General features: G+C 36.2%; 1 protein-coding gene across 4 annotated transcripts; it reads right to left on the bottom strand.

Annotated features, from left to right (window-relative positions):
* Nucleotides 1-35: 35 nt before the first annotated feature.
* Nucleotides 36-16945, bottom strand: LOC140771173 (CLIP-associated protein-like). 4 transcript variants are annotated; one of them, XM_073112609.1, is made up of 18 exons: nucleotides 16489-16945; nucleotides 14345-14521; nucleotides 12188-12349; nucleotides 11171-11268; nucleotides 10464-10538; nucleotides 10313-10381; nucleotides 10159-10244; nucleotides 9949-10066; nucleotides 7921-8019; nucleotides 7541-7835; nucleotides 5672-7365; nucleotides 5459-5551; nucleotides 4584-4688; nucleotides 4399-4473; nucleotides 4260-4328; nucleotides 4096-4164; nucleotides 3810-3911; nucleotides 36-332 (listed from the first exon to the last, which is right to left on the bottom strand). In XM_073112609.1, exons 2-18 carry the CDS (start codon nucleotides 14418-14420, stop codon nucleotides 174-176), a joined length of 3444 nt encoding a protein of 1147 aa, XP_072968710.1. In that variant the 5' UTR covers nucleotides 14421-14521; nucleotides 16489-16945; the 3' UTR covers nucleotides 36-173. The 4 variants fall into 4 exon arrangements, with proteins under 4 accessions (XP_072968710.1, XP_072968711.1, XP_072968713.1 ...); XM_073112610.1 differs by lacking the exon at nucleotides 12188-12349; XM_073112611.1 differs by lacking the exons at nucleotides 36-332; nucleotides 3810-3911; nucleotides 4096-4164; nucleotides 4260-4328; nucleotides 4399-4473 and adding an exon at nucleotides 5307-5371.
* Between the last annotated feature and the right edge of the window lie 5046 nt (nucleotides 16946-21991).

The raw sequence follows: 21991 nt of genomic DNA, 5'->3' as shown, positions 1-21991 counted from the left end.
TGTGATTACTTTTTATTTTTTATGTGCGCCTAACAAATTAGAAAATGTGCTCATTAAAAGTTCAATTTACATTATTGTAGTGAAGGGCTCATCATCTGATGCACTTTTACATAGGCACAATAATAAATAGGGAGACAAGATAGTAATGCACAGTGCTCATATTTTATCCATGGTTAGCATCTACTGCCTTGAGTATTGATGCTGCCTGCTTGAGAAATCCGTTGGGCATAAATTGTTACTAGCTGCAGCTGTGTGTTATTAAGATCCTCCAAGTATGGTAGGAATTCTTTGCCTAGAATAAGGTAAATATCAGCCAAACAGAACACCGCCATCTGCAAGAGTTACGAAAGTGTTATAAGGAGGCAGGTCTGGACAGAAATACCATGTGTTTAGCATGAAGAAAATAATTAGGTTTAATTTAAGCATGGTTGTACCTACTGCAACTGTAAGCAAGAATACTGCAACTGTAAGCAAGAATATTTAGGGTGATTGTTGTTCTTTTGATATGCAGTCTAGCTTAACAACTGTTTTGATTGATCAGCTCTTATAATTAATACAACTGTTAACACTCATTTGTAATGCATGCATGCAGCAATAGATTTAGTAAGACAATACAAAGGAATTAAAGGATAATTAGAGAGAGGGGTCTGGAGAAATATGGCTTTTGATTTTCAATCCCCTAAAAGTGTCATTTAAAACTGGGTGAAAACTAAGGGTGTACACGAGTCCGAGATTAAACGAGCCTATCAAAACAGTCAATAGATTAAAGTTGTAGGAGATGAGTGGCGTGACTGAGTGGGTGGCGAGGAGACTGCCGTAGACATGTGTCACGGGCATCCCGAGCTCCCCTACTTTTTAGCTTAAAATAAGAAAATGTTGGGCTAAGACCAAATGACTCGGCCAACAATCAGACTTTTGCTTATTAAATAATTTGAGAACATATCATCGTCAATTAAAGGTGGAGGCTAAAAGTAAAACGGAAGAGGCTAAAAGTAAAACGGAAGAGCAAATGCTTTCTCAACCTAACGACAGAACTTAACCAAGCTAGTTAGCTTCAAAATAAATGAGCCTCGAGTTTGGGCCTTAAATATTTGTTCATAGCTTAACCCACCAATCGCCCACTAGCTTGCTCATTCACGTTTTTGAAAAGCGAAAAAGGCGGCACCCGTGGGAGGGTGGCGCATTGGTCGCCCCACCATATTGAAAGGTGCTGTGAGAGGTGGCCAAGTGCTAGGCAGGCCAGCAATTTGTCCCGCCAAGTCGAGATGCGATTACAGCGGATCTAATTTAATAAAACTAACCAATATAAAAAAAAAAATCAAACGCCATGCTAATCTCTCTTGTTCTCTCTCGTTGCACATCTCTTGCTGCACACTGGCAAAACCCAGAACAAGCTCTTCCATGGCCTGCGATAGCGAAAGGCAGCAACCACAATGAAGGCAACAAGCGGCCAACGACATCGTGCGGCTCTCTCTCCCACTCTTTCTCAGTTAGTCTCCCACAACGGTACTTATCTCTCTCTCTCTCTCTCTCTCTCACACACACACACAGAGTTGAGCCCTGAACAAAAAATAAGGCTTGAAATTAATGTTGAGTCAAGCTTGAGCTCACGTCGACTCACTCACTCAAGCTCGGCTCGATAAGTTTGAATATATTCTAATATCTAATCTAATATCTCACTAACGAATCCTACCTAAATCTCTAACTAAAGTCCCATATCCCAAATCCCTAATCTTTCTCCCCGCGTAGCCACCCTAAATCCCCTACTAAAAGTCCTTTGCAACCACCACCCTGATGGCTCTGTTGGCTACCACATCCAAAACCACCATCTCCAATGAAGAAGGTTGTACACTATCCCTTCGACGTCGATGTTGTGCTGAAGGTGTAGTCAAGGGTGATAGAGTGGTTATCGCATAACTGACACGAGCTTGAGCAGCACCATTGAGCAATTCCTTCTTTGTATCCTCGCAATTGCCATCAAATGTGTTGAGTTGGATCCTTTACTGTTGGCACCACGATGTTCATGTAGACGGCACCAACTCGCTGCCACCGCGACGCCACCTTCCTCTCAAAGCTCACCCTCATCTCCCACGTGAACCTCTTACTCGAGTTTTGCATTGAATCGGCTTGGCAAAGTGCATCATCATTTAACGAGTGCATGTCAAAAGTAACCCCCCAAGACCACCTACACAAGCCAGCTCAAACCTTTCTCTCAAATCTCTCCTCATGGCGGCTCGCAAGATTCAAATTAGCACTCAATGTCATGGGGGAAATCAATTTCCTTTGTCGTGTTATCGTTCATCCATCGTGACATCAAGTCCTCTAATGTCCTCCTTAATAGCTAGCACCCATCTTGCCTTTATGAGTGCAATTGACGACAAAGCTACCAACACCATCATTGAAAGCCCTACCATAGAAGGACGAGGAGGGGAAGAATGTTTGGATGTTGTTGGATTAGTAGAGGTGATCATTGGGCTGGGCCCGTCAAAGCCTAGTCAGCCCAACCCAAACTTGCTTAATTTTAATCGAGCTAAGCTCGACATGACCTAAGCTTGAGATGGCGATGGCTAATGGGCAGTTAGGCTTTTCCTCGTTCTGGCCCCAAAGCTTGACTTAGCCCGTGGCCAACCCATTATGCATGTCTATTCTTGTTGCTTTTTAGTCAAACATCAAATATTTAATAAACTGAATATCAATATATAAGTATATTCCTATAAAAGATAACTAAAATATCTTCATATGAGATATAATATTTTTAAATTCGATTAGGTCTCTTACGCCCAGCCCAAGCTATCAAGCTGAGCAAATGGCCTATTTTTAATTTGAAAACTGCTTCTTCTATTTTTATTTTAAAATTCTTTCTTTTACATATCCTCAGAATAAACAAAAATAAAGAATAAATTTTTTAAGTAATTGAAGTTGTTGCTCATATTATCTAAAAACATTTGTACTTGAGATTTTTGGACCCACAGGATTACTAGTCCAATCCTAACATTCTTTAAGTTTACTTTTTATTAAGCACATGAAGTTTTACTGACGCTGAAAATATAATCCATGATGCTCGAGCAAATTCATTTTCTTTAAAGGTGATCATGTTAAACATGTCCTATTCCTGTACAGTTCGATAGCCAAAATCTGTTCGAATTGACTTGATGTATTTGTGGCATTTACGAACCAACCACATCAACGCAGACTACTCTAACCGGAATAGCGGTAAGAGGGTTATAAAACATGAGTTCTTTTATCTATGTTTAACAATGCAATCATAAAGCGGGACGAACTTGGGAGATTATTCAACTCAAAGAAACTTTTTATCATTATTATAAGTTATCGAAATTTTTCAGAGTTTCCTTTATTTATTATTATTTTAAGAACTTTTCTAATTTGTTTTGATCTGTAATTTTTTAACACAATGAAATTATTAAAGTGGAAAATATTGTTTATTGGAATATCAGATGCAACATCTACATGCAAATGACAACCCCAGAGAATACACAAATAAGTACGACGATTTTAAGAAAGAATATATTCACAGTATGAAGCTTGAAATGAAAATGAGCAAATCATGTGAATGAAAACCTATATAACGAAACTGATAGATTTTATCATCTAGACTACTGTTTTGAAGACAAATATGTGTTTCTGCCCATGTGGAGATTGGTTGCAAGAATCTAAACTTGGCTGCTTTATGAATGGGTACAGAAATAATTTTCAGGAAAAGTAATCTCGTGTGAGAAAATTTATTGATTAGTTTCTGGCAAAGGAAGCAGAAAATGCAATGTACCAAGGATAAGAGTTAAGGATTAAACCTTGCGAATATCCAGAACTTGATTGGTAAAAGCATCTAAAACTGCAGGTAGAAATGCGGCTAATTGAGCCATCAGCTCCTCCTTTGAAAGCCGACCTACAAGCTGTGGGAGTGCAATAACGTTGTTAGGAGTCACATAATTAAAAATCAAGAGAGTAGTCTTTGTCATACTGATAAATGGGGTCTCATGAAAAAAAAGGTTATAAAATACAATATCCAATATAAATTGATACAAAGGATAAATTACATAAAAGGCGCCCAGATAAAAAATGGGGGATTGCAATAACCTTCGTCAAACAATAGATGCTGAGCATAAGAAACTTTTCATCCTCATTCACCAATAAAGATGTAATACCCTATGGATCACAAAGAAAGAGATTAATGACATTAATATAATACTAAGACATCCCCCAATTTAGAAAATGGATATATTGCGTGAGAGATTACATACCGTTAGACATCTCAAAGGATTATACTGTGTTACCACAGTAGTCAAGCATCTGTGAGCTTGATTTACAACCTGTAAATGGAGGTAAGAAGTGAAAAAAATATGATGGAACTATTAAACTTACAGGAAGACAGTTTAATACCTCCATGGAAGCATCTTTAGTTGCATGAAGCACTTTTCCAATGATAGTCTCAATACAATCTTCCACGGCCTTGTTCTGGAAAGTAATTACATCCAAAAGTAGCATTAAGCAATAGAAACCTAAGAAATCTCAGAAGTCATATCTGAGGTCCAAGAAATAACTCAAAGTTGATAGTGCCCACAGACCTGTTTATCAAGCATCTCAATCAACAAAGAAAGAGAGAGCTCTCTAATGGATGATTCTGGATCGTTGACCATCTCGAGCAATGCAAATAAAATTTGGTGCAAGTACTGCAGATGTTATGTAACATGTCACCAGCATTCACAAATCCAATTTAATACAAAAAGCTCAACAAAGTTGGCCTTCCAAGGTAAAAGAATATACTTCTCTACCATGTTATCCAACAAAAGAATGTACTATGCTTTTCTTGCTCGAAATAGCAAATAACATCTCACTAAGAGTAATAGAGGAGGCTGCGGATGGCCTTCAAATCTCACTCTCCAAAATTTGGAGGCAGTGGATCACTACCTTCCCTCACTCTCTTATCTCCTTTGAGAACTTCTCTCCCCTCCTCTCTTAGTAATTCCTAGTAACTCCCCCTTTTTCTGTTCGCCCTTTTTTAAGAAAAAGAGGATATATATTGAATATTAGTCATCACGGTTGCAAAATGCTTTGTTAGAGTAGGGGAGCAAAAACTAAAATAGCTCAGCCAGAAAACCACTATCCCACGTACACCTATACTACTCAAGGGTTCTACTCCAAAAGATCAGTTAAGAACCATCAAGTCATTGCTATTGGCACTATTGGTAATTATTTTCAAGAAATGCAGTCAAAGCAGCAATAGACAACCTTCACAGCTACTTCTAGTCAAATCGTTGAAAGTCAACAAACTTCACTTCCCAGTTTACCTCTTTTAGCTCCACTAAGGCGGCTAATAACGTGCATGAGGATGGTGTCATGCTGAATTTAGTCCCTTAGCCAGCAATTTTTATAGTCAAGCAGAAGTACACTGCTGCGTCAATAGAAAACAATTGCTTAATGATTACAGATAAATACCAACCTTGTCCCAAACAGAACGCTCACTGTATTTTAAAAGTTCGAACAATCGTTGTAGTGTGTCATGCTTTGAATTCCCATTATTCCCACTACAGACCTGTCAAGTGAATCATATGTAAATCACATGCTCCATTTAGATCCGTAGCTCAATCAATTTAGACTATTTAAGCTCTACATGAGCATGAATATAAGTGAAACTCTCGAAGAGACAACAAACCTGATGAATAATTTGGGGAATGCTGGCTCCACCATCTGATTGTAGAACACCTGTATCATGCTGGTTTTCACTACCTAGGTCTGATCCATTTTCTTTATGTCCATTGAAGCTAATCGAATCAGTTTTTCCAGGGGAAATTGTCCATGACCTTCTACCTGTGTTGAAATTGCCCTTGTCCAACGTTTTGCAACTAGTAGCATCACTATTAGAGCCACATTCTTCTTTCCAGTTTGAATTTTGTTGAGTTTGGTCGGATAAAGCCTGACCAGTTCTTGGGGAAGGTTGCTGCATGACACTTACCTTCGTCAAGCCAACATTACTGACTGGATCAGCTGAATACCTACCAAAAGATTGATCTTTCTTTGATATTCCAATATAACCTTCAGCAAAAGATGGTCCAATGAAATCAAACTTGTCCAAGAAGTGTACTGGGACTTGCTTCTCTTTCTTATAATGCAGGAAATTTATTATATCAACCTCTATCCTAGAGGTATACTGCTTAAGCGTGCGTCTCAGTGGTTTCTGTTCTTCAACTGACATACCAAGTATAAAACTTAAAACAGATGTAGGATCAAAGTGAGAGTAAATTGATATGAAGCCAGCCACAGCTGATTCTTTCAATTTAACATTCTTGTCATTGAATAGAAGTGCAAGCTTACCAAGCCATAGTCTAATGAAGCTGTTACCAAGATAAGTATCATTATTTACCACATGTTTACTGAAGCAGCTATTTGCATACTCAACAACAGCTAGTTTTGTCTTAGGATGCCTTTGTTCATCCAGGGAACGGAGAAGGGCAGGTAATAGAGATTCGACACTATAAGTCTCACCAACAATTTTCAAGACTGTTGAACATGGTTGCCTGACCAATTCCTTTGGGTCGTTTAACCGAGAGAAAATATGAGGTAAGGTCCTTTCAAGATAACTTTGAAAAGACTTCCTGCAAACTGGAATAATCTCAACGAGTGTTGACAGAGCAGCTTGTGCTACTCTATAATGAGGATCATCCAAGTGCAGGGAAAAGAGCTTCATGACCTTCTCAAAACTTTGTGTAACTTCTTGTATACCTTTTGGTCCTTGCTGCAACACTGACCGGAGAAGATCGAAAGCAAAAATCCTCGTTATCCAATCTGATCTGGGGTTAAGAGCTTCAGTAAGTGCCTCACTAAGAGATGATGGAACATCAATATGAGCAGCCATTTCACCCAACATGAGTTGCCTATCATCTATATTGTTTCTGCCACTTGCTAGAAACCAGCTAGTCATCTGCTTTCTTAAGAGCGGGCGCTGGAAGTTAGGAATATGATTGTTCTGTGAATCTCTATGGACATTATCCTTGTGAATATGTTGCTTCTCAACCTGCATGGTAAGTTTCTTACTCGGTCTGATGTCAAGGGTTCCTTCAATAGAAGTTGGCTTTGGAGAACTTTCATGACTTTTTGAAGTATAAGCCAATGGAGAAGTGGGCAGAAAATCTGGTAATAGGGTACTGACATAAGGTAACTCAGTAACATCTCCTAAAGCTTGAAGTTGTGGAGAGGGAAACTCTGCCATGTTTGGAACATCATTCGTTACAACACCTTTAACAATGGTGGAAGTAGTTGTACCAGATGAACCAGAATTACACAAAGAAATGCTTGTAGCAGGAATAGCAAGAGGAGATGGTGAATCACAATCCGATAGGGAGTCAACACCTGCACTAAAGAGAAAAAGTTAAAACAGTGGGAAGAAAGAGCATGGGAACACCTTCTGGAAATTCTGAATCACCTGAAACAACCTACTAACACAATACTGATGACAATTGAGCAACAAATTTACAGATCTAAATCACAGGTATAGGACATATTAGCTTCTCTGATAAACCCACACCTTTCGGTGAACTTTCAAAGGCAAAAGCCTCTTCTTTACTTGCAGGGAGAAGGCTTTTGGAGTTCATATCAGGACCTCTTGAGGATGACTTGGTTTGTGACAAGGACATTCCTCCAGAAGAAATAAATGTTCCAGAAGTGATACTTGTACTCTCATCCTTTGCAACTAGCGAAGTAGTTCCTCGTCCAGGAAAGTTTGGGGTAGGCCCATGAGATAGAACTTCTACTAATTGAATTCCTCCACAAACTGAGAGAGGATCAGTTTTGTGCCTACCACCATCTTCATTGTCTATTATCTAGAAACATTTTAGCAAATTGTACCATGAATTTGAGAGTGATCCAAAAAATGTGTTCTTCAAAGTTGCAGATTACTGATGGTACCTTTTGTCTGGCTGGATCAAGAGATGAGAAAAGTTGACGGGCACGTTCAGGCCAAATTTTGGCAAATATCCGATAGCAAGTCCGTGCAATTGAACGCACCTTTACATTTGAATATCCATTTAGTGAGTAGGTAGGAAAATGTGAATATAAGGGAGAAAAGGACGACGGATGCTATCTAATTTCCAAACAAGCATAGAATAACTTTGATAGAAATTATTTTATCATTCTCTGGATCTCATGATTACTGAAATTCATATGTTAAAGATTAAGTATCAGATAAAAACCCATGATGAGGCCCCTCTTAGGCCATTACTTGAAAGAAGGATGACTCTGTTTGTTAGTAATAAATAGATAAACAAATATTATTTGTTAGTTCCTCTAAGGCCATTATCTGAAAGGAGAATGAATTGATGGGTGCACTTGTTATAAAGAATCAAAGGATGTCAGTAGCTTTATTTGTGCAACTCAATGATGATCATGTCGGTTGACACTTGGCATGTGGATGGTAGCACAACACTTGGCATATTGAGTTGTGCCGACCGGCACAGGTCACGTGAGATTTAACGTATTTTATTGATTTGAAATGGATCTATTAGAGTGGTAAATATAAAATATTCTATGATACCTTTTATTTATCATGTGAGATATCATATGGAGCCTTTTTTTTTTTAAACTTTTTCCTACTTCAATTATATTATGGAGTATTCAATCACATTATGAAGTGTTCAATCAATAATATTAGTTTTAATAAATATATTCAATCATATGTGTTGTTTCTATTTGATTATTATTATATCTTTAACAAAATAGTTCATTACAAAAATGATCTAAAAATAAAATACTCTACTATAAATTTTAATACATATATTTAATCAAAAACTAAATATTGACATGTCAAAGACACAAAAATATTTTTAAATACACTAGCATTGGGTCAAAAGCGGAGTGTCGTGCCGTCTAAGAATCGGCACGGCCATTATTGAGCAACTATAAATAGTAGAGACTAGAGATAATAAGTGCTCTTTGCACTGGCTATGTACAATCTTTAACAATAGTACTTTTGGAATCAAATAATATGATTTGGTCCAATAACTAGTGGCAAATTCCTGTCGTCCTTTTGATCTCCTATTACTAAATAAGTTCCAAGATGACAAATCCAAAAGGTCAGAGAGAACGCTTGTATGGTCCACTCATTCGACAAATAAAAACATGAGCAGTGATGACGATCTCATTAATCAGCCTCAAGGCTGGATATGGAGGGTTGACTTAGGTTGCTCGAAGCCTAAATAAAACTGATATATCCTAAGATATTCAAAATGAGGTGTCATGGCACATGTTATTTGTTAAAGACATTATAATGATGAATTTAAGATGAACTTACCACTAAGCTAGAGTCTGAAATTTTTACCATGGGTCTAAGTATAGCAAAACAAATAGCAGTGTCAGTCTATCCTTGATGGATAAGAAAAATCTAAGGACATATTTGATTCTAAAACAATGAAGGATGGAGAATGGTTTTTTCCAGAAACTCTCCACTTCTTTCGGTTGAGAAAAGTATTCTAGGAAAGTGTGCAGCGGAAAGTGATTTCCATCTGTGTCCCAAAAATAACTCCCTTTTCCAATTGGCTGTTACAGATACCATCATATGTACATCCTACTGACTACCTTAATTCCCTAACCCATCACTTCGTCAACTAAGGTTGCCTGTCACTAGCTTTATTCTACTTCATCTAAACTCTATCGTTTAAATTATAGTGGATACCTTAAATAATAGTTATTAGAATTTCTATATGATGAAAAAAAAAAAACAACTTCTCCCTAGTAGAAGTCCAGGGCGTGTTCCAATAAGTGAGAGATAAGAAAAGCAGGAACATAGGAATGACTATTTACTCGTCCAAGATAAATGCAGAAGCAAGAAATTTCGAGAATTTTGAACTAAGGAAGAACAAGCAGAACATTCAGTGGACATATGCATGGTCATGTATTTGACGAGTAGTATTTCATGTGATATTCCAACAGTAGTACTACCTCGCTTGTTGCATCTGCTACACAGCATCTTATGAGTTCATCATACAGATCAGCTGATCGTTGTATTTCTGGAGCATCAGCCCAGTATTCAAGCATCAGAAGTGCGTATTCACAACACCTGCAATAATAGAACTAAATTTTGAAATTTTATTTTACTGAAAGTGGGTATTGTCTATTTAGCTTGTCCTTTATCAGAACTGTTTCTCTTACCTAGCACGAAGAACTGCACTTCTCTCATTCTTTGCACAATCAGCAATGCGGGGAAGAATACGAGCAACCTTGCAGTGGCGCAACATCTGAGGAAGTAACAGGTAACTAAAACATAGGAAATCCAATGATAAAAGGAAGAGTTGAATAATCATACCATCTTGATACAGCTGTCTGCTGGTTCAGAAATCACAGTAACTGTTATAACAACGAGCTTAAAGAGAACCTAAGATATATGGTCCCATGGAAAGTCAGAATATATGCAACAATTAAGTTACATTATGGAAAGGGAAAGATGGAAACACTACCGGAATGAATATCTCAGCACAAGCCTCAAAATTCCGTGAAAGTTCCTTTGATAAGAAACTTAATAGATGGCACGCCTAAAGAGAGGAAAAATAATAAGCAAACTAGAAACGATCTAACTCACAAATAGAGTCCCAGAGATGTCATCTACTCCTAGAAAGAAACCAGAATACTACATAAAATTAACAGTACTCACAAAAGGTAATCAAATAGAGAATCTACTAGTATAGATTACAAATTAGTCAAAATCCTGCTTTAGTGAATAATGTGATGTGAAAGTTGGTTTCAATGTTTTAGGTGTAATATTTGTACAAGTTCCACAAAGACAGACTCAGACATCAAACTGCAGATGCATCTTCTAAAAACAAGAGAAATAGAGAAAGACGATGAAAATAGTCTGAGACCGTGACCTCGTCTCTCTCTCCATCAACGCATTATCAAAAGTAACATATTAATCTATAACAGAGGCCTTATATTACTGAACTTGCATGCTGACTAACATCTTTATAAGGACCATCAGAAAATAAGGAACTTAAAAAATAGGTCTTCACCAGAGAAATCAGGTTGCAAACTCATTAACATAAATATCAAATTGATAAAGAAATAAATACTGATTCTACAGAAATAGGTGATTGCCCGTATCATATAAGCACTTCTTGGAATTAAATGTATACATAATAATAAACCAGAAAACAAAGAACCATGATACCTGTTTAACAACACTAGAACGTCGATCCAACAGCTGAGTCATAAAAGGGGTTACAAGCTGCTTTAGAAGCGCCGAAAATGATGGATAATCTGCGGCACCTGATAAAAACAGAAGACCTCATATGTAGAGCAAGTCATATGGACATATCCATGTTTGAAGAACTTATAATTATTTTACAATTCAAAAAGTGCAAAATTATCTGACAGAATAAGAAAGTGATTTATTAGACACTTAAAAAGCTCATTGTTATCTCAGAATTAGACCTGGTCAAGTTAAACACCCACAAGAACAGGCTAAGAGTGATCCTAAATTTCTAATTAGTAGTTTCAAGATTAATTAAGCTGATCTTCAACTGACAGAGGCCTGTAATATGTTCATCTCAAATTAGTTATGCGTGTAGTTGTATGGGATAGTGTCTCTGTAGAAAGGGAGGGAGGAACTTACTATTAGTTCTTAGAATTACAAGCCTGTTTATCATCTGTTTAATCACATGAATCTTGACCTTGCAGGCAGGTTCAGCTGTTTAAGTCCTTAATTCGAACATGAATGATCTTCAACTGAATCAGTGAAAATTGTGTTTAACATGAGCTCACAGCCTTATAGTAGGCTCAAAATATCTCAGCTCCAAAACACTAGATCAAGACTAAAACAATTTGTAAATGACTTTGGTTGGTAATTTAATTCATTTTTACTAATATCGATCAAATCAGATTCGACTAAACATGGATTGACTACAAGAGCTACCACAACGAAATATCTTCAAGCAATTAATAACACCTTAGGAATATATTAATAAATCTGAACTCTTGTAATAGAAATAATTCATGAATAATTGAAATATGCAGCAAGATTTTGTGCATTTGCATAGTAACTGTCCAAGTGTATACTTTGTTTAAAGTATAAACTGCTATGAAAGGAATCCAACCAGGTGAAGAGCCAAGAAAAGCCATTAAAAAAAGATGTTCCATATTTATGCATGTAAAAATCCATAGACCAAAAACGAATGATTAGCAGAACCTCCAAGCACCAGACTCTCAAATCTCTGCATTGCTTTTATCCGGACTGACCATTCCTTATCAGGAGCCAACATTGATGCAACTTTATCAATCTCCCTTATCAATACTTTCTCAGAGTAGACTTTCATAGGTTCAATTGGCTTTTTACTAATTTTACTTTCTCCTGCAACTTACAAGAACTGATTAGTCTAAGCTAAACAACATCCTAAGGCATGATAAAGAGGCATCATATCAGAAATTGCGATGTATTGGAATAAGCAAGTAGAACATAAACACCTAGGCATCAGTCAGTAGCATTTTTTCCAGAACTATTAATGTCCACAGGGAGTACAGTGCTCAAAAGTTTGACATAAAGCATAACATAGTTTCTCCATAACTGACACAAAATAACAGGTAATAATATATTTGGACTAGGTTTTACGATTAATTGCCATCAAAAAATCTAAACAGCAAGTTCTGTTCGAAGTTCACAAATTAGCAAGAAATATCAATGTCACTTTAATGCAACAAATAAAGCCTAAGTTTCTCCATAACTGAGATGAAAGAACAGATAGCCATAATGACATACTGAAACCAGTTATAGCAAGAGCTAAATAGCAAGTTTCTGATAGTTCAGAAAGTTCACTAATCTACAAATATATGACACGGATAAGTTTACTATAATAACTTATCCTTGAACAAATAAATATGCCAGTATGTGCAATAAGTTTAAAGTAACAAATATTCTAGGAACCAAAACTTCGTACACTGTTATCCAGTAGTTTTCCAAATCAAATCAAATTGACCCAAGAGGTGTACTGGTTTAGTATCACAGGCACCGTGCAGACAGCTTAATTGAAACTGTGTAGAGAAACAGTAAATTCGCGTTTAGGATATAACTCCCAAGGTATAAACTGGAAGTGTAATACATGCCACAATTTGCTGATGACTATCGAGGAGTATATTCTTGTCTTGTGTACAACAATCCTTTTAGGTGGTGGAAACATCTGGCAAACCGATAACTCAACTATCATAATGGCTAGATTTGTGGAAAAATGTAGAGGAGATGAAATTGGTACAAAAAGACCGTGCAACCTTAGACATCTCTTACCTCAACATATATTGCAAGTTTTTCTTCTCTGAAAAAAAAAGCATTTCATAATAGATTGGGAAGCAATTTGTAAACAATGACGGAGTTTAATGATTATAAAACAAGGTTCTGTCAAGGTAAGAGCTAACGGAGTTCGAGTTCTTGTTAAATTTATAGCTACACCTACAATTTGAACAGGATGATGAGGAATAAAGTAGTTCTCCTGCAATATGAGGAAGGAGAGAAGACAGACATATTGCACGACTGTTTAATCCTCATTTCATGAGCATTTGAGTTTTAATGGGCTGATCAACATGAAGACTGCAACACAAAAGCCAGAGGGTAGAAATATCTTGATTTCTTAACAAACCAGCAGACCTTTCCAAATCAGAACACTTCCAGGAAAGGGTCCTCTCTCGTGGGTCTCTCACAGTTACATGCTAGTTTCATAAGAAACGACCAAAGAATGAAAGAAAGTACTCTGCAGTGTAACACAGGAAGACCTCTATTTTTCCAATGTGAACAAATCCAATTGTAAGAGAGTGGAACTGGTTATGGACTGTTACATAATAAGCTACTTCTAATCCAACTGTAAACAAGAACCCCCATAAATCCTTGTTCATGCATAGTATTTTCTTAAACTCTCCCCAAATTTAGCACTAGGAAACATAGTCTACCCCAGAATATTCTTATTTTTCAAGAATTGCATGACGGCACATGAAAGAGCTTTACACTATATCACAGAGATAATATCTCCTCTCTTTTTTAAGGTTCTCTAATGAAAGTCATGCCGTGTGACTTGATAGATACTACAAGGTTACCTAAAAAAAAACATTATTTAACCTTAAAATAAGAAGAAAGAATTAGTTTGATGAATATCTGTTACATGAATTCCTTATAGCTAGTTTTGAACTTTGTCTAATGCCTAAGAAGAGCACTATACAATGAAAAACTAAGAACTTTCTCCGTAATTTGTTATTAAACTTGGGACAGCATGTTAAAATTTTCAATTTATAATGCCATGATAATTGAATGACATTTAATTGTCACATTTTTCTCTTGAATTAGAAATAGAGAAATAACACTGACCTCCAAGGTGTGAGACTTTCTTCTGATCGCTCTTGGCTATGAGCATGTTCCTTTGATTAACATATAAAAGTTCCATCTCTGAAGCAAGACAGTGACAGAAACCCAGACTTGATATACAAGATTTTGTCTCTATTTTCTCTAACTCTCATTGATGTCTTTCACCTGCAGCATTGATCACTGACAAAGACACGAAGTCAATCTTAGCTTCTAGTCAATTAGTCAGCAAAAATAAAGTTTCTGGTACCTGAAAATAGATTTCAGTCAATTATCAAGATAGTATGAGTATGATAATGTCAAAATACTGAAATAGAAACTTGATAATACAATATGTAACAGCAACAGATTTACCAAGGATAACTCTGCATATGTGCATGGAAAAAGGACAGTTGTGCTGGATAACTTGAAGATTGTTATAGAACTATTGTGAAGACAGCTACAAAAATGTTACAGAAATAAAATGTCATTGTTAGATTATTGCCTAACAATCCTCATACCACCACATTATTTTCTCCTGCACGCTTTGTCCTAATTTACTAAAATATATTCTTTTTTAACCTCAGCAGTACCATGCCAAAGAAAGTCCCTTCTTAACATATCAATTCTTTACGCACCCAGATAAGCATATTGAAAAAGAACATATAGTACAAAGGAACTGGACTCGGTACTAAATTTATAAGAATGATTCAACCACCCAAAGATAACAATTGAGAACTACTTGAGCTCGGCTTGTTTCTAGCTTGATTTGAGATCACTTGCTAAGCATGCCAATCACAAGCTCAACTTTTGGATTCACTTAATTAACGAGCCAAGCTCGAGATAGCCTCGGCTCACTTAGGCTTGGCTAGAATTCAGCTCACTCAAACTTAGCTAGAAGTAGCTTTTATATATATATATATATATATATATATATGAAAAATTGAATATTCTTAATTCAGCATGTTACCCCAATCAGTAAGAGGTATTACCTATCTCTCAAGATTCCACGGTATGAATCTGCATTTTGCCAAATTCTGCACAACTTCCTTTGTTCCCACATCCCATTAGTCCCACATCAAAGGCTTATATCTCTTGTACCATTTTATATAGCTTATCTGTTCTAAGTGCCATGAGCACTTAAGTGTGCCTAAATAGTGCTACGTAGGTATTAGAACATTGCAACATCATGTGATTCCCAAACAGCTTGGTTCAAGTTGATTTCAGGATGCCTCCGGTTTTCAACTACCACATCCTAGTACATAAATAGTGCTACCTATGATAATAAGGCAAACCACCAGATACTCTGTAGTGACAACCTATCTAAAAATGGTATAGTGCTAATACCATCATTAATGCTGACTTTACAATCAATTAGTGAATTACCATATTCACCGAATAAGTCACTATTTAAATAGATATGGCACAATCTCCACCTAGTGACTAGATATCGCCTACAGAATTTTTACTTTATATGCAACTGCACAGGAAAGACAGAAATAAGCATAGACAAGTTGTTACATACTGTGCAGATATGCATATGAACCGAGCATCATAAAAGCTATAATATTTTATACTTGATATAAGAACAGGATTTTTCTATGAATAACAAAATACATATTACGTATATGAGAAGAATCATATTGTGTCAAAGATGCAGATAGTTGTCCCATCTTCCAACATTCTGATATAAATGAGAACTGTGAATCTTGAGTTTTCCTTATCTGACTGTAAGAACGGAATCCTAGCCTAAATGGTGAAGAATTGCAAAAGGGACCATTGCTGGTATTGGCTTCTAACGAAGAATCAAGCAACGACAAGATCATCACAGTAAACTCCTTTGGGAGATAATAAAAAACTTCCAAGAAACACGCATATTCAGAAAAAGTTCAAACAAAGTAGAAAAAAATTTGAAAGAAAAAGTTTTTAGAATACCGCCAAATGACATTAAAAATTGCAATGACCATCTGGGTGGCTACAAGCCTAAAAATGCAAAACCAGTAACTCCAAATTTCTCAAAGAAGGGGAACGCCTGGGCGAAAATATTTCTATCCATGTTGCATCCATAATAGATGACAGCGACTAAAATACGAATTCCTTTCATATATACGGATTATAAACCGGACAAAAATGGAGATAACTAAATCAAACGGGATTAACGAAGCCCATACCTCCAAAAGAGTGAAGAATTTCTCGAGCCGCAATCCATTCATCTCTAACACTCTCAAACCGCAATCAGTGTCGAGACAAGGGTTGATATGATCTCCTCGCGAAACCCTGAAGTCGCCGTCTTAGAGAAGATATTTGTCAATGACGGAGGCTACTCGCACCCTGGCACCTTCTACCTCCCCATCCTGATCTCCTCCTCCATCTTCTTGGCCTCAAGCAAGATAAGGATCATCTAGGGTTAGGATTTCTACGATACGAGAGCGAGGGTTTCGATAGGACGGATCGAGAGAGGGGAGCTCCACTACGAGGCTACTCGCCTCCTCGCTTTCTCCGACTTCGCCATCTCGATCTCCTCCTCCGTCTTCTCAGGGTTTCGAGGATGAGGGTTTTAAATGGAAAGATCGAGAAGGCTCGTGATCTCAAGAGAGGAGAAGAGAATGTGGAAGGAGAGAAATCCGAGGACGGAGGCAAGAACGAGGAGTTAACCTCCTTTATATAGGCAGGCACACCATCATTTCGACATGAGGAGAATATTAGTAAATAGCCACTCTATTCAATAAATTTACCTAAATGCCACCGAGTTCTTGATCGCTGCTTCCTATTTACCGCATGCAAGTTTTAATGAGGCCGTTCGGATTCATCGATCCTCGTCTGGATTCAAACAGGAGTTGATCCAACCGTCCGATGGCATAATCAGACGGTTGGGATGGATTTAAGCAAGATAAGGTCAAAGCGTAGACCGTTGAGACGTACGCATCGGGGAGAGTCGTCCTCATACGATAAGCCAAGCGGGAGAAGGAGAGCCCCCTACGGTAGATGGGACGTCAAAGACGGGAGAGGAAAGAAAAGGCCAGCCTATCCGACGGCCGTGATACGCTCGGCTACGATTGTCCATCGACTGCCACATAATTACACAGATACTTAAGAGCAGAATGGACGGCCGTGATGGCTCATGGACAGGCTAACCACCGTGGGTGGGATTTAAATCTTGATCGTAGCGGTAGTTGGGCACAGAACGACAGCAGATGTCGTGCTCTGTCCCAGCGACTTGACGCAGCCACTGAAACAGTAACAGGCTAACAGCATGCAAATAAATTCCTTGATCACCTTCAAGATGAGGGATATTCTCCAGGGGTCCCCTCCTTCAAATGTCAACAGTCATTTTTTTTTCTTTCAGATGACTTGCATTGGTCCTATTAGCACGTGTAAGCTCATCGTTAGTCCGATATGATATACTCAATAATATAATACTCAAATGATTAAAGTCACAATGGCATCAATTTCATTATAAATACCATTAAATTTTTGCTACTCTCTTCTTTTTTCTTAGATAAAAAGTGTAGTGGTATCAGTGGAGAGTAAAAGTATAATATATAGATCAGTTTACAAATCTATCACTCAAGATGTATTATAGGATTTTTAATGCATTTTCCCATATAATAATATTATTATAATTGCTAGGTAGGAAGTTATGGAAAGAATGAGCAGATAGACAAGAAAACATTAATGGCGCCATAAGAATTGTGTGAAGCACCTAATCCATGAACAATTAAATCATGTATTATATTTTACACCTTGTAAAGTCAAATGAACTTCTTGTTGTAGAAAACCATGCAACTGGTAGTAATTTAAGTATTAACATAATAGCTAGCAAAGCTGTGCTTGGGGCCATGAAAATTGTGAAAGATTACCAACTCCTTTGCTCAGTTGCTCTGTCCTCATCAGTTGATCTCTACTAAAAGAAAATGACCAATTAGTTCCTTGTTTTTCAGTAGATAATGAGCTCCTTGGCTAGCCAGGCATGTTGTGAAAAATAAAAATCTTAATATTTCCTAGAATATTATCCATACTAAGTCCAACCACTAGCATTGTTGAGGTCCTACCAATGACCCACAAAAGTGGTTCGAACAAATAATGGAATGGGATAGAATGCATTATTGTGACGCTATATCTTGTTTCTGTTTCTTGAGAGAGTTTAGATTCAATGTCTAAGCATGTCAAAGTCCATTAAAAAAATATTAAAGATTGTAAGATTTGAGCGAACGTAATCAAAACCGTTGAATGTGCTTATCGATACATTAACATGCACCAGCAATGCTCTTGAGACGACCATTTATTTGAGAGGGTGGCCACCTTTAATAACACTAAAAAAGAAAGAAAGAAAGAAAGCAAAAACATCTATGTTATTACAAGAGAAGAGAACGTTAATTACTTGGTTAGAGAGAATAAGACTTTCATATGCTACTAGTATTTTGCACTTCTAAATCTATTATTCTATAAAAACAAGAGCGAACGGTGGTTGAAATATAGCCTGAGATCTAAATTTTCACATGCACTCTATTCCAAATCAGATGATGTCTATATTAATGCTCGAAAGATCATTCTCTCCAACCAAACACATACAACAACATTGCTTGGAGTACTATATGCCATTTCTAACCTTCTTCTACACAACGTAAGTAGAAAAAAAAATTATGGATTACAACTAGCTGTCAAATTAATTTCTTGATCCTATGCCTTAATATTTTGATACGCTAATCCCACCAAACATCATCATGGAGACAGTTAAACCATCATTTTTAGGATGTCGAAATGATTGATATGATGGAATGATCATATGGGCTTCCCATGGTGGTGAAAGTATCTACAAATGCACAACTATATACTTGTTATTTGACAGGCATAAGTAACTGTACTTCCTAATTTGTGTCCAATCCAATTTAGCTAAATTAACAGCTATGACAAAGACATACAAGAAGTGGAATAATATGAACACAAAAATCATGACAAGAAATATAATTTCATTGTTAACTCACCGACCGCTCTAAATTGTTAGACAAATATAATTTTATATTTTATATTTAACAATATCTTTCACTTTGAGGCCGAGATATTTTGATGGATCAAACTTGATTTAAATTAGTACTGGTTAATTTTATATTTAAATTGATAGATGAGATTAACATTTTGATTGGCTTTAATACTATGCTAACTTATTAATTACTCAAAAATTTAAGCTGTTAGAGTATGATTGTTTTTATATTTTATATTTAAGATTCATGCCAATAAAAGTTCTAGTAATTGAAAAGAAAATTGATAGCCAGTTGAGGATGCTGTTGTATATCCAAATCCAATGTCAAGGGTCACAATATGCATTATTGAATCATTAATTATTTCAGTGTGAAGCCAATCCTAGTATGAGAGAGAGAGAGAGAGAGAGAGAGTGAAAAGCATTATTTTACATTGGAATTTACATATGGAACTAGCACTGAGGTGTATATAGAATGACAATGCCTAATGAATCCAAAATGGATTCAGATTCTTAATCTGTGTGTGTCAGAATTCAGTCTGAAAGACTCAGAACAATACGGTAAGAACTAAGAGATGAAGGAATATTTTTATAGCAAGATAGTTATGATAAAATGTATCTTCTTGATGGCAAACAAGCATGTCGATGAATCTGACAGCTATACTAGAACAACATTGATAGCCTGCAATTGGCATCAACATAAACATCATAATTTTGGGGAAAAAGTGTTCAGAACCAATTCTAGAACACTTTCTCACACCCAAGCTGCACTCCTCGGACTATTATACTATTATGAATGAATTAAGTTCTGAATAAAGTTGAAACGGCATCTTGGAAGTTGGAGGTAATCAGTGTCTTAAGTATAAATATTTTCTCAAGATAAAAAAGAGAATTTGAATAACTAGAATTTATTTGACCAATAAATTTTGATCATGCTCTGGCCAAAACATATAACTGAATGAATGTTTATGAGCTAAATATGGGTGGTAAATTTTGAATGTTGAATGATAAGATATTTCCCAAGATATTTGATTAGAGAAATGATTCGATACTAACCAATTAGTTATTAAAAATAAAATTTTCTATTGATAAATTAAAGGGTATATAAGACATTTTACATATATGACTAGATTAATTGATAAAATAATTAGAGTTTAAGTATTTTCGTATTGCTTATCCTTATAACCATTTCCTTAATAATAGTAGTGTTAACTTCTACTATTTTTTTTTATTATTTATAACAAAAATATATAGTTAAGAGAGAGAAATAAAATATGACTAATTTATCCTTATAATTTAGAAAAGTGATTGATACTTTCAATTTATATGACTGATACTTCCAGTTAATTTCATTTAGTATCATTTAATCTCAACCCTTCGATTAGCAGAGAAAAATTAATAGTTTTTATTGAATCATTTGTCATTTAATTATCTCTGTCTAGTTAATAGAGCAATAGTGATTAATTGGGTTGTCAGAATATTGCATAAGTCGTCTCCCTAATTATTTCTTGTTTCCATATTTATGTGGAAGTTAACTTGCAGTTAAACTAGTTTTTAAATCTAATATTAATCATTGTTACAGTCATGAATTCTGATATAAGTAGTATTCATTCCAACAAGTTCCTCTTACAGCTCTACTTCAGAGTATAACTCATAATACATTCAGAATGAGAATCTGAGACTCCAGTGATAGAAGCACTTGTATCGATAAAGTTTTTATGGTCGTAAGAGAATGTCCCAGTTAGTACTTTGTTACAGCATCAGAGTCCAGAGACTATTTTTCCCCTTAGAAAAAGTGTCGAGAAGTTATTTTACTTTGCCAATGCAATTAGACTATGTATACAAGCGACAAAGAACCTTATAAGTTTAACAGCCAAATAAAAACTGATAAAATATCAGCAACAAGTCTCCTATACAGCTAGGCGGTGCACTTATGACTATTGAATGAAGAACAGGAAGTAGTTGGGATCATATGAGGTAATGAGGGAGCGCTGCAGCTTCTGTTTCTCAAATCTTATGCTTCTGTCTTTAAAACTATACAGCTACACTTTCATTATCCACTGGATGGCATCTTTCTATCGGTAGAATAGTGATCATTATAGTGTCACTGGTACTTGTAATTAAATTGGATTTAAAATATGTACTGGAAAAAGGATTTGGAGATTCAGAATGTCAGTTCAAGGATAATAAGTTGTAAACTTTAAATGGAGACCACTAAATCATAGTAGCATAACATTTAGACTTTAGTTTTCGTTTATTTGAGGCTCATTTGCAAGGTCTGGATGACAACATTCAAAGAGAGAGAGAGAGAGTGTTCATGCACATTGACGATAACAAAAGATATGCGACGCCAAAATTAAAAACTTTGTGAGGGTTATGAAATCAGACGAGTGTTTAGTTGGCTAGAAATTAGAATATATAGGTCCTTAACAGTTAATAGTACAAAATGGAAGAGGACCCCTATTTTTACCCCCTTTTTGCACCCTTCACTATTTTCCTTCTGAACACAGTCAACCACTTCTTAGGTTGTCATTTAATACGCAAAAGTTGCCAGTTGCATAACCTGTCTACTCACTAGTTGCAGTTAATAAACAACAACCATCTCTTTAACACTGTGATCTTCGACAGGAAAAACTTAGTTACATGATCTTTCTTAATCGTTTCCTAAATTTATTAGTATGCCTATTGTAAGAGGT

The sequence above is a fragment of the Typha angustifolia genome, chromosome 11 (genome assembly GCF_048772165.1).
Source record: "Typha angustifolia cultivar Huaian chromosome 11, ASM4877216v1, whole genome shotgun sequence".
In the NCBI taxonomy this organism is placed as follows: domain Eukaryota; kingdom Viridiplantae; phylum Streptophyta; class Magnoliopsida; order Poales; family Typhaceae; genus Typha; species Typha angustifolia.
This window is presented reverse-complemented; position numbering and strand designations above follow the sequence as displayed.